Raw genomic sequence first — 13,371 nt, 5'->3', positions numbered from 1 at the left:
GTTACTGCTGGCTGCGCTCTGTCAGGTTCCAGGTCCATGTAACCGAGTACCTGACAATAAACAAATACTCATCATGACGGAACCCTTCAATAATTCCTCTTCCGTACTTCACCTTTTTTATCAAGTGGGCCTCTACCTCGGAGGATATAGGCACTCGACGACCAAAAACTCGGCACGCGGTCGCGACCCGTAAAAAAAAATCAATGGCATGATTTCCCTTGGGTCTAGACAATTTTAGCCTGTCACTATGAAATATAGATTCCTTAGGGTGCGTACAGAGAGCTGTAAATCATTGTTCTTGTGGGTTCTGGATGTAAACGGGTTGAGAGCCTTCAGCGCTCCCCATTAAAAAAAAGAAGAAAATGGTTTGAGTCAACCCTCAACCTTGAGTCACGGCTCGGGTTTTACGCGCGGTGCCACTAACATCCTTACGTACTTGTATGGCTACCTGTACGTACATACTTGTACGGGGTGGAAGTGATATCGTAAAAATACTCAGGGGGATGATTCAGACCATGATTCTGAGTTGATATCAAGTAGATTTTCCTGTTGAAAAATTCATTTTTTTTGTGTTTATTAATTTATTTTCTGTTCCATACTTTTGCGACGGCAAATTCCACTTGATATCAACTCAGAATGATGGCCTGAATCATCCTTTAAAGATATCGTACGTTACGATGTCACTAACACCCTGTGTAGTATTATTTTTATTATTAAACAAACAAGTGTAAGGGTGTGTCTGGGTGTGTGTGTGTGTGTAAGTACGTAATCGTTAGATGAGTCATGTCAGGGGCCTATGGCGGCTCAATAATAACCCCGTTACGAGGGTTGATGGGGTTGGTAATCCACCTCACAACCCATGCGATAGAAGAATTAAACAAAAGTATTCGTTCTTGCTGCTTCTGAGTCGAGTAGTTACTGTAGCTATACTTATGTCTAACACTTTTATGTTATCAAGTACCAAAAATATTATCATCATTATCTGATAACAAAGTCTGTTGATTTCAAATGTACCTAACCTAATGTGTTATAATTGGTCTGTGTATGTTTTTGATAAACCTCAGAGAAATTAAACACGGGCGTTGCTAAGCGCACGCTATCTCCTCTGTTAACGTACAATCAACCGCAGGGGGTATGGAGCATACTCCACCACGCTGCTCCACTGCGGGTTGGTGGAGGTGTGATTACGGCTATTACCCGAGACCAACGGCTTAACGTGCATCTTACTTTTTCGGACAATCAGGTAATTTAAGCCTGCAATGTTATTACCAAACAAAAGACTCACAAAGTGATTTCGAGAATGTCCCCATCGGGAATCGATCCCGAACCTCCAAATCGTGAACCTATCCACTACTCACATCAGTAAGTAACCGGGACCAACGGCTTAACCTGCTGAAGCACGGATTAATGGTTGAGTGTTGGGCTCACGATCTAGAGGTCCCGGGTACGAATCCAGGTGAGGACATTTCACAAAAAGAAAATTGTGATCCCTAATGATTATTACAAAAGCATCGCTGCATAAGTAGTACTACCTACCTAAGTAAGTAATGACATTTAAATTGGGTATTGTAAATGGCAGCCCTTAGACGTCACACACACATGTTTGCGCGTGTTGAAAATGTCCATATGTAGTGAGTGTCTGTGTAAAACAAGGTTGTCTGTATGAAGTGTTTGGGGTGTAATAGTGTGTAAAGAGCCTTATCGTCACGCTGGTGTTATCTGCACGTGTGAATATAATCATTTATCGCAATTTTATCAGCAAAACATTTGATTACTTTTTGCATACTTATTCAAAAATCCTTTTATCATGATCTTGCACTCTAGGTATACAGATTAGTGCTACTCCTTTCTAATTTAATATTTTAATTCATAATTATAATAAAGTAATATATAGAAAAAATAGAGATATATTTAAATATAATCTAATTTTCTATATTTAATAAAATAGTGCAAATATGTGTGTATGTCCTTTAATTATATTATAATAAATAAATCATTGAATGTTTTGGTGTAATGTGATTAGTGTATTGTTTAGTGTGTATAGTGAGGAAGTTATAGTGAAATAGTGTATAGTGCTCACTGTGAGGGAAAATGGAGTTGTATTTGAAAAACCAATTGCAGATAGCCCTAATAAGTAAGTATTAAGAATCTCTACCTTCCTTTTTTATACTACTCACCCGTAATTAGGGAAACTCACATCGATTTTTTTACTGACTCGGACGGGCCTAGAACCCGCAGCCCTTGTCAAGCCTAGACGAGCGTGTTAACCATTAAAGAAAGAAAGAAAGAAACATTTATTACTTCCGGACACCACAGACACAGACAGACAGGTACATTACATTTAACACAGGACAGAAAACACACGGAAATCAATAAGTACACAGGCAAAAAAAAATATCTATAACAAAAAGAAAAACAAACCAAACTCATAAAAACAATAATAATAAAACTAAGTATTTATTTATTATTTATTTATTTATTTATTTATGTAATCGTTAACAATTTTTACATTGTGTTCGACATTATACATCATCCATACTTAACATATTTAAACATTTCATGACAAGAACATAACAATTTTACATATACAAAAAGAATTAATAACATAAAATTTATAGCAATTAATAATAATTTAAATAGCAAAAACAAAGTAACAATGTCAATGAATTGAATTGAATTAAGCAATAATGTCAAAATTTCAATTTTATTCTAAATGCAACGCACTGACGGCCCGATCATCTGCGGTGGAGTCCGGAATAAAAGGACCTCCGGGTCCTCCTCCTCCTGTCCTTGTCTACCTTCGGCTTGTCAAGAGCTGTGGGTTCAAGACCCGTCGGAGGCAGCATTTTTATTTTCGATTTAATTTTATTTATTTACCTGCCATTTAAATTGCAATATAATACATAAACTATTTATGTCACATCTTCTATTGTGGGTTGTGAGGTGGATTACCAACCCCATCAACCCTGGTGTCACGGTTACTATTGAGCCGCCATAGGCCGCTGACATGACTCATGTAACGACTACATACTTACATCAGTAAGTAGTAACCGGGACCAACGGGTTAACGTGTCTTCAGAAGCACGGATCGTCTTACTTTTGGACAATTAGGTGATCAGCCTGTAATTTCCTAACCAAACTAGGGATCACAAAGTGATTTTTGCGATTTGTCCCTACCGGGATTCGATTCCGAGACCTCCGGATCGTGAGAACAACCCTCAACCATTGGACCACGGAGGCCGTTTTTCACATAAAAGAAACATATTTCATAAACAAATAATTGGTACACAAGCCCTTATTGCAAAAGTGGCAATTTCTTCCAAGCAACTTGGCTATAGGATATCATTTTAATAAATTACTTATTGGTATTCAGTTGATGTCCCTCTAACTACCACAATTGGTATATAGTTGTGAGCTTAAGTTATGTTATGTGAGAGTACAGGTTTTGTTGTAGGCTACTGTTCTTAAAACAGTTTGCTAAAATTTTTGACTACGTAAAGGAGTGGACTTGGTTGATTTTGGCGATATTTCGGCGCCAGGTGCGGTCGCACCGCCCTTGGACCGCCACTGAATGGAAACGACATAGAAATGATAATAATTATTTATTCACTCACTTTCAGTTTACACCGGTCAGATGATGGTGGGTTTCGGTTTGGGCTGGTCAGCACCCATCATTCCTATTCTGCAGGACACTGAGCACACCCCCCTGCCAAGCATCATCTCAGGGCAACAAGCATCCTGGATTGGCTCTGCATTGTATATTGGAACCATTATTGGTAAGTAAGTACTGTAAGATAGAGCAAACCGTGCTCCGTGTGAACCGTGCTCAGCGGTGAAAAAAAGCATCGTGAGGAAACCCACATTCTCAAGAAATACATTTTCGGAGGTATGTGACCTAACCTGTATTGGGCTGGTATTCCCTTCGAGAGTTGGATGGTCAAACAGGCAGTCGCTTCTGTAAAAAACCGGACCTGTCAAATCTTCAGGTTAGGCAAGCGGACGCTGTGAAATACGAGATAATGCTAGGAGGATGATGATGACTGTAAGATAGAACAAATTATCATGTTGGTCTAACAGAAAGCTCGGTGATGTGTGGGTACGTAGTTCATCTTGCGATATATGTACCTCTGACTACTCCAATTGGGATATAGCCGTGAGATTATGTTATCTTATATTTATGTAGGATAGAAAGACTTTTCTTCTTTGATTTTTTTTTGCGGTCTCAGTCCAGATTCTGGTAGGGCTCTAGCTAGAACATCACCGATTGAGAAATTGGTCGGTGTACTGCGGAACGGAAGGCGATAGGGGCAACCACCGTTCTACACGCCCTATCTATGGAGTATTGAAGGCGATTACTCCACCGACAAGAGCGCAGCTCTTAAATAAAGAGAGAGAGAGAAAGACTTTTATTAGTACTGAAACTACCATCGAGAATTACGTGTGGCTAATAAGTGTTGCTTTAAGGTTGCAGTCTCCGCAAAATTGAGTCTGCGAGTTTTTGGTGACAACTTATAGTACCTTCGTAGTATTATTCCTTATTCTATACTTACAGGTAAAGATACCCAAACATCCAATATATTAATCTGCTTACATTGTTACCATAGTTAATAATTATACTGTTCAAAATTTATGCCATAAGAGCAAGAAATATTTGTACCTACCTACGTTCAATTCCCGACCGTATTTCGCGAGCATTAAGTTTCTTTTGCTTCTATCTTTACCGAATGTTTGGTTAGTAAAGCATTTCAGGTATAATGTCGACAGCGGGGGTGCTCCCCGAGAGGGGGTGAAAATATTCAAATTCTGAATTCTGCAACCGAAGACTGTGTCCTTAAGTCGATCGATTTTGTTCATATTTGTGAAAGAGACGAGAAATAATGTACATCTACCGAATAGAAGGAGGAGGTTAGAAAGGCCCTAACGCGCATTTTGTATGAAAACCGCTGTCGCCGGCTCAAACTTTATATAAAATTGTATTTTAACTTAATTTAATCTAATTGTATTAAATTAGGGTTCTAACCGCGTTAAAATCAGGGAAAGGAGAATCGTCATTAGGGTTCGTCACCACTAATTTAAGAGCCAAGCCCTTATCGGTGTAGCATTCTCCATGCTACTTGAGAGAAAAAAATAGGGCAGTGGTTTCCCTCTTGCCTTCCGTCCGAATATACAAAATTAGGGTTGCCAGGTCCTAAAATACAAAAACCGGACTCGGCGCCGGATATTTTGCACTAGGTCCTGGGTTCGATTCCCGGTGGGGACATATCACAATGATTACTTTGTGGTCCCTAGTTTGATTAGAACATTACAGGCTAATCACCGAAATTGATTGTCCGAAAGTAAAATGATCCGTGCTTCGGAAGGCACGTTAAGCCGTTGGTCCCGGTTACTACTTACGAATGTAAGTAAGTAGTCGTTACATAAGCCATGTCAGTGGCCTTTGGCGGTTCAATAGTAACCCTGACACCACGGTTGATGAGGTTGGTAACCCACCTTACAACCCACACGAAAGAAGAATTTTAATCTATATTTTTATTTTAACTGTAAAAATGCAATCCCAAGTGACGACAACAAGTGTTCAATTTATCTTTAATTCTTTATCATTACATTAATGTAATGTGTCTTAACTTTCAGGTCCTTATGTATCCGGATACCTGTCAAACATCCAGGGTCGCACGCCATGTTTGATCCTGGGTGGGATACTGACCTTATTCTCGTTCATTCTCCTGGCCATGTCAAGTAACCTGGCAATGATCTTAGCTGGGAGAATATTCACTGGTCTAGGCACTGGGATCATATTTGTCACCAATCTGGTGTATATAGGGGAGATTGCGTAAGTTTGGTTTGCTGTTTTTCCTGTGAAGCATTAGATCGTCATCATCATCATCAATCTGTCCGCATCATCCCACTGCTGGGCATAGGCCACCTGCATTTTGAACCATCCTTTCCGGTCCTGCGGTAACATACCTCAAGCCAGGTCACATACCTCCGAAAATGCATTTCTCGGGAATGTGAGTTTCTTTACGATGTTTTCCTTCACCGCACGTGATAAACATTTATGGTCCAAACATGAATTCAAAACCAAATTTGACAATTATTAGTGTAGGCTATGCTGGATTCGAACCTGCGACTTCAAAGTGAGAGGCAAGCGTTCTACCAACAAGACTACCAGGGCTTCCAGTTTCTACGATGACTATACTTAATAAATTAATGACAACCCACCAAATTGTGATAATTCATAACGGTCGCTCATTAATTGTGAGCCGTTAAATTTGATTTCATTGATTAATGGTTGACTTAAATTTTGCGGCTAGAATAATTTTCTAGTTAATTCTCAAGTTCTAAGTAAAATATGAGTTTTGTAACCGGACCGGGCGTACTGAGGTTCATGGGAGTTCAAACCAACTAAAATTAAAATTAAGTATTTTGTGTTGCGCGGGACATTTTATGGCACATTGCGCGATATATTCATTCTTATGGCCATGTATAGAGCGTTCAGAAGACACAATTTATATGCGCGTTTGACTAATATGAAGTGATGCGGCGAGGCCTCACATTAATATTATAAATGTTACAGTAGCTCTATCTGTCTGTTCCCTTTTAATGGTTAAACCGCTCAACCGATTTAGATCAAATTTCATGCGCAGATAGATTGAGATCTAAGGAAGGACATAGAATAAATTTTATCCCAGAAATCACCTCTTAAGGGGATGAAAATCGGATGGAAGAAACGTTCGCGCGATAATCTCGCTCTACGGACAAGGAAGAAGTCGGTTTAGAAGTTACTTCGTATTTTTGGAATTCATTGTCATTCTAAGAAGGTTGAGGTGTACCTAATTTGAATCATGAATATTAAACAGACAAAAGCGAGCCAATTCAATTAGTTTTATTTAAAAATTCAGTGTCTTTATAAGAGCTTTTAGGTTTTTTTAAGTTAAAACTCGTTCTAAAACTATTAATTTTTAAAGAGAGACTTTGAAATAGATCTTTAAAATAATGTAGGACAAGCAATCTATGCCTTTTCCCTAACTAACGATACTTGGTACTTATATGTTATGTCACATCCCGGACACTTCATAAAACCACACATTTTTTTAATTGTGATATTTCCCCACCGGGATTCGAACCCGGGACCTCTGGATCGTAAGCCCAACGCTCAACCACTCAACCACAACGGCCGTTAATCACTTTGTGAGCCCTGATTTTTGGTTAGGAAATTACTTTTAAATTGTCCGAATGTAAGATGATCCGTGCTTCGGAAGGTAGTACGTAGTCGTTACATTTCCCATGTCAGGGGCCTTTGGTGGCTCAATGAAACCAAGTTGGATGAGTTTGGTCAATTACTTCCAACGGATAGAAGAGAAGAGACAGACACTACACATTGACATAAAAGGTCGTTGCCTCGTTTAATATGTTCGTTTTGTGCATATTTCGGTCCCACCACAGAACAAAGAACTCTGTGACGCGCAGTTTGTAGTCAATTAAAACATGAAGTACTTATATTTGTTCCCTAAATATCAGTAAGAAGAAATTTAGAAAAACTTATTTTCAATCAAAACTGCTTTTTTCTAATGCCTGCTTTTGTTTTTCGTAACTCATCCTTCGGACGGGATACATTCCACGTTGCTCCACATTTTATAACAATTTTATGACGAATTTGAGCTGGACATCATGGAGCTTCTAGCTTTTACCCTCGTGTACAATAAACTGTTAAATAAATAAATAAGATAGGTCCATTTTTTTTGACGTGACTTATTGTAGATTTGCCGCAGATGGCATTAACTACTTGGCCGGACAAAATAGGTCCGAGACCTCGCGTCTCGTCCAAATATACTATAATTCTGTAGCCTTAGAAAGAAAATAATCGATTAAACTAATATCGACTGATGCATCACTATGCTAATGAACGTCACAACACTAGCTTACATTGACAGATCTAATTCTTACCGCGCATTGAGACTATTATAAATATTGCTTCTCGTCCTTTTGGCTAAGATCAAAGTGTAGTAGACTATTGTAAAATTTTATCTTTATTGAAGTATAATCAATAATTGTACTGGACAGGGGGATTAAAAAGGCCACATTGAAGCAATTCATCTATAAAAGCAATATTGCTATTTGACATTTGTTTGCATTGCGCACTTATACAAATTCTTAAGAAGAAAACACAAGAAGAAAAAACAAAGAAAAAAAAGAAGAAGAATTCACAAGAGGGTTAGGTTAGGTATAGGTTGCAATATTGCTTTTGTAGATGAATTGTTTTTAGCCCCCCTGGTCGTTCTTTTTAATAGTAGGTACTTCTTTAATTCCATTTTATTTCCAGGTCCACCAATATTCGAGGTATATTATTGACTGGTACAGGAGTATTCAGTACTGTCGGAACATTAGTTGTGTTTTCAGTCGCGCCATACGTTCCTTACTGGGCAAGCAGCGTCGTGGGTCTAGCTATAACAGCTGGTTATGTCGTTGGACTGATGTTTATACCTGAATCACCAATGTTTTTTATTATAAAAGGTAAGCAAGGCGATTTTTAATCATGATATGTAGTACATGTAAGAAGACGCGGTAGCTCAGTTGGTAGAACGCTTGCCTCTCACTTTGAGGTCGCAGGTTCGAATCAGGCCTAAACCAATGATTGTCGAATTTGTTTTCGAATTCACGTTTGGATCATAAATGACTATCACGTGCTCAGCTGTGAAGGGAAACATCGTGAGGAAACCCACATTCCCGAGAAATGCATTTTCGGAGGTATGTGACCTAATCTGTATTGGGCTGGTTTTCCCTTCGCGGGTTGGAAGGTCAGATAGGCAGTTGCTTCTGTACAAAACCGGCCCTGTCAAATCTTCAGGTTAAGTAAGCGAACTTCGTGAAAAGGAGATAACGCTATTACGAGTGTGGTGGAAGTTAACGAGAATCATTATAATTATTCTTTATTCTACCTTATTGTCTATCTCCCAACATCTATGGGAATCCTAGAGGTAATTTTGTGATTTTTGTGAGTCACTATGGTTTTGTGTGATGATTGATGACAACTGCTCATGACTATATCCGGATTGGGGTAGATAGAGGTACATTCATCGTAAGATCTAGTGTCTACACCTCACCGGGCTTTCTGATAGACCAACCTGTGTAAAAACTGGATAATGATGAGATGGTGATGTAGTACGGTCACGAGCATTAATATGTATACACTTTGGTACCATGTCAAATAAAATTTTTGACAAATTGAACTGTAAGTCTCACTAAATGTCAAATATGTTAGTGCGACAGAGTCCTAAAGTGGGTACATTATATTGCTCATGACTGTACATGTATCGTGGTGTCAAGGGTTCCAATCCGTGCTCGAGCCCTAATCCACTGAATTCGATTTGTGAGTTTTAATTCATGTATGGATTTCCAGGATGTACGCCCGATAATAGCTATAGGCTCGCCACCTATTACAGGGAACTTAAACATAGCCGGCAAGGAGTGGGGTAATTTACTACTAATACACTTCTGCCTACCCCTACAGGATACAGGCGTGATATCATGTTGTTATATACCTAAATTATTATTCACGCACACGGTTCCTTAAGGCGGATGCAAACAACACAAGCCACGTGTTTCGCACGCCGTACACACACACACACACACACACACACACACACAAACTCACGCCCGTAATCCCAAATGGGGTGGGCAGAGCCACAAGCAATCAAAGACAACTTTATGTTATGGGCACGCCGTACACCACTCAATAATTATAATTAATAGTTACCGCAACAATAACATAACATAAACAGCCAATATACGTCCCACTGCTGAGCACAGGCCTCCCCTCAATCAACCGGAGGGGGTATGCAGCATTCTCTACCACGCTGCTCCAATGCGGGTTGGTGGATGTGTTTTTACGGCTAATAGCCGGGACCAAACGGCTTAACGTGCCCTCCGAAGCACGCAATCATCTTACTTTTTTGGACAATCAGGTGATTCAAGCCTGTAAAATCCTTACCAAACAAAGGACAGTCTCACAAAGTGATTTCGACAATGTTCCCATCGGGAATCGAACCCAGACCTCCAGATAGTGAGCCTAACGCTCTAACCACTAGACCACAGAGGCTGTTTTATTTTTTGTTTATAATGTCACAATTATAATTCATAAATAAGCGGGAGTCTATAGGCCCGAGACATGGAAACGACATACAAGAATTAACAAAATTATTAAGCCGCCAAATAAATGACAACCCTGCTCAATAATAACCCACCAAGATTGATGATGTTTGTAATTCACCTCACAAGCCACACGATAGAAGAAGACAATATTATTAATTAATTATAATTATTAACAGCCTCCGTGGTCTAATGGTTAGAGCGTTAGGTTCACGATCTGGAGGTCCGGGTTCGATTCCCGATGGGGACATTGTCGAAATCACTTTGTGAGACTGTCCTTTGTTTGGTAAGGACTTTTCAGGCTTGAATCACCTGATTGTCCGAAAAAGTAAGATGATTCCTTAAGCCGTTGGTCCCGGCTATTAGCCGTAAAAACACCTCCACCAACCCGCAGTGGAGCAGCGTGGTGGAGTATGCTCCATACCCCCTCCGGTTGATTGAGGGGAGGCCTGTGCCTAGCAGTGGGACGTATATAGGCAGTTTATGATGCACCTATTAATTACAATTATTATTAATAATTATTATTCTTTTACAGAAAGAGAAGAAGATGCTATAAACGTACTAAAGATGTTAGGTCGTGAAGATGATATTGGCATGTTGCTGTCTGTAAAACAGACAGAAAGTGATCAAAATAGTGACTGGAAGGACCTATTTACCATCAAAAGCAACCGGAGAGCTTTTATCATTACTTTTGTTTTGGGTAAGTATCATAATTACCGGGTGAGAGCCTTCAGCGCTCCCCATTTGTCAGGCCAAGTAGTTAATGCCACCTGCGGCAAATCTACAATAAGTCACATCAAAAAAAAAGAAAAAAAAAGAATCATAATCATTCTCCATTCTTTTCTGTCAAGGGCCAATTCTTTGACTTCTTTATAAGACACGACGTTGGCCTTCTCTTTAATCTGTTCCATGTAAGCTCTTCTTGGTCTTCCCGTTCCTCTCTTTCCTTGTAGCTTCCCTTCTATGATGTTTTTAACAAATACGTCGTGTCTTATTAAGTGTCTAATCATCTTGCCTCTTCTGTCTTCAATAACTCTCAATATTTATCTCTTTTCCTTCTACTAGCACTTCTTCATGAATAACCATTTCCGTCTTCCTCCAACATCACATTTCAAAGGCTTCGCGTCTCTCTCTGTCATTCTGTGTCAGTTTTCAAGTTTCACATCCATAGAGGGCTATACTCCATATGAAAGTTTTGATGCAAAGCAATGCAGGCTATCATGACCTTGAATATGCTCGTAAGTGTCGGAAAATTCATGTTCAGTGGTTTTTTTATTATTTTCAGTTCCATACTTTTGCGACGGAAAATTCCACTTGATATCAACTTAGAGTCATAATCTGAATCCCTGAAAGTATTCATTACGATGTCACTAACACCCTGTATACACAGGCATATAGGCAAATATTCATATCGGGATATTTCTTCCCATCAGGCATACTCCAACAGCTCAGCGGCATTATCGTGGTGGTATTCTTCGCGACAACTATCTTCGACATGGCCGATTCATCCATAGAGCCTAACACAGCCACGATCATTATTGGAGTCACACAGATCGTCTCCAGTTGCATTGCTCCGTTCTTCGTTGAGAGGAGTGGCCGGAAGATCCTACTTCTGGCATCAACTGGATGTTGTTGCATCAGTTTGGTAAGTGGTGTATTTTCAACACAAATATTCTTATATTTTTTTACTTCTGATGGGTTTGCTCTTGGCCCCAGACTTGCACGAAGGTATTGACCAGGTCTAAGATGGAGCTCGCACAGAAGGTGCCTGTTCGCTCTGGCCTTGAAAGTATCCGGGTTATATGCATTCGGAAATACAGAAGACGGCCGGGAATTCCACTCTTGCTGTGCTAGCTATGATGCTTTGGAAGTAGAACGTAACAGAACCTTTTTTAAAGTTTAATGCCTTCTAAAGCATGGAATTATTTTATTATCAAACAATCTGGCGATGGCAGTGCGGTGGCTAGCACAGTTGGCTCGACCATTATAGACACTTTAGTGTAACAGAAAGCTCGGTGAGATGTGCGTACTTAGTGCATTTTGCGGCGAATGTACCTCTGTCTATCTAATCGAGAGTACTAATTGAGATATAGTCATTAGTAAACTTATGTTATGTGTCAATCAGGGGATTGAGCCGCAGCGTTTTCACCACGCCAGGCTTACAAAATATATATTTTTTTGTCATTTTTGTTTCAAAAGGTAATCAAATTCAGGATCTCCGGGTTGCAAGTCAAATCCTTTACTTTTGTTCCAGGCTGTGCTAGGAACTTACTTCTTGCTAGACCACTACAACCACTCCGTGGTAGCGAAGGTGCAATGGCTGCCTCTTGTGATTCTCATGGTGTTCTTCCTATCCTATGACATGGGTAAGTGGTCGTTCATATTTTTTAAGTGACTAAGACCAGGCGCGCATTACGAGTTCGCCGCGCAGCAGAAAAGAGCAGCGGCATAATGTCGCACTGTAATACTGCGCCGCTGCGATGGCTCTGCCGTCAAGTGCGCGCAATACAATTTAAAACTGTTTGGTACAGTGCGACATTATGCCGCTGCTTTTTTCTGCCGCGCGGCGAAAAACTCGTAGAGCGCGCCTGGCCTAAATGGGTCTTAAAGGAGACGCTATACTCCGGGCGATAATAAAATACCGATATGAGAACTTCGGAAACTGACTGCAATTCTTCTCACCATGGCTACAAATGGAATAATCTTCAGGCGCAAGTTTATATTACAGTATCCTGGGGGATTAAAAAGACCATATCGAAGCAATTCATCTATACGAAATATTATATATATCTATATGAATTTGTCAAATAAATAATTGACCTACTTTTTCCATTTCTTGCAGGCTTCGGTATAATCCCAGGCACTTTTATCGGTGAGATGTTCCAGTCAAACATAAGGAGTATTGGGTCCGCAGTCACAGTCACCAGCGCTTGGCTCTTCGGCTTTGGTGTCGCGTCGGCTTTCGACCTCTTAATCAGCTTCCTTGGAGGTCATGGAACGTTCTGGATGTTTGCAGGAGCTTGTGGCTTGGCATTTGTATTTACCGCCATATTTGTGCCAGAAACGAGGGGGAAAAGTCTACTTGAGATTCAAGAGATGTTGAGTAAATGATGATTAAGTATTTTATAAATGTTTTTTTTTTTGCTACATAGCAATGCAATCAAGCCGCGCATTTTGCTTCTCTTGTCACTTTTATAATTAAATAATTATTATTTTAAATGAGCA

At 39.8% G+C, this 13,371-nt stretch overlaps 1 protein-coding gene across 1 annotated transcript; it reads left to right on the top strand.

The window, feature by feature from the left end:
- Positions 1–1,828: 1,828 nt before the first annotated feature.
- On the top strand, positions 1,829–13,371 carry LOC126377116 (facilitated trehalose transporter Tret1-like). Its single transcript, XM_050024789.1, has 8 exons — positions 1,829–2,134; positions 3,621–3,776; positions 5,632–5,830; positions 8,321–8,511; positions 10,682–10,846; positions 11,580–11,791; positions 12,401–12,512; positions 12,989–13,371. Exons 1-8 carry the CDS (start codon positions 2,092–2,094, stop codon positions 13,255–13,257), a joined length of 1,347 nt encoding a protein of 448 aa, XP_049880746.1. The 5' UTR covers positions 1,829–2,091; the 3' UTR covers positions 13,258–13,371.

Source organism: Pectinophora gossypiella, chromosome 22 (genome assembly GCF_024362695.1).
Source record: "Pectinophora gossypiella chromosome 22, ilPecGoss1.1, whole genome shotgun sequence".
Classification (NCBI taxonomy): domain Eukaryota; kingdom Metazoa; phylum Arthropoda; class Insecta; order Lepidoptera; family Gelechiidae; genus Pectinophora; species Pectinophora gossypiella.
Note: the sequence above shows the minus strand (reverse complement) of the source record. Positions and strands in the feature narration are given on the sequence as shown.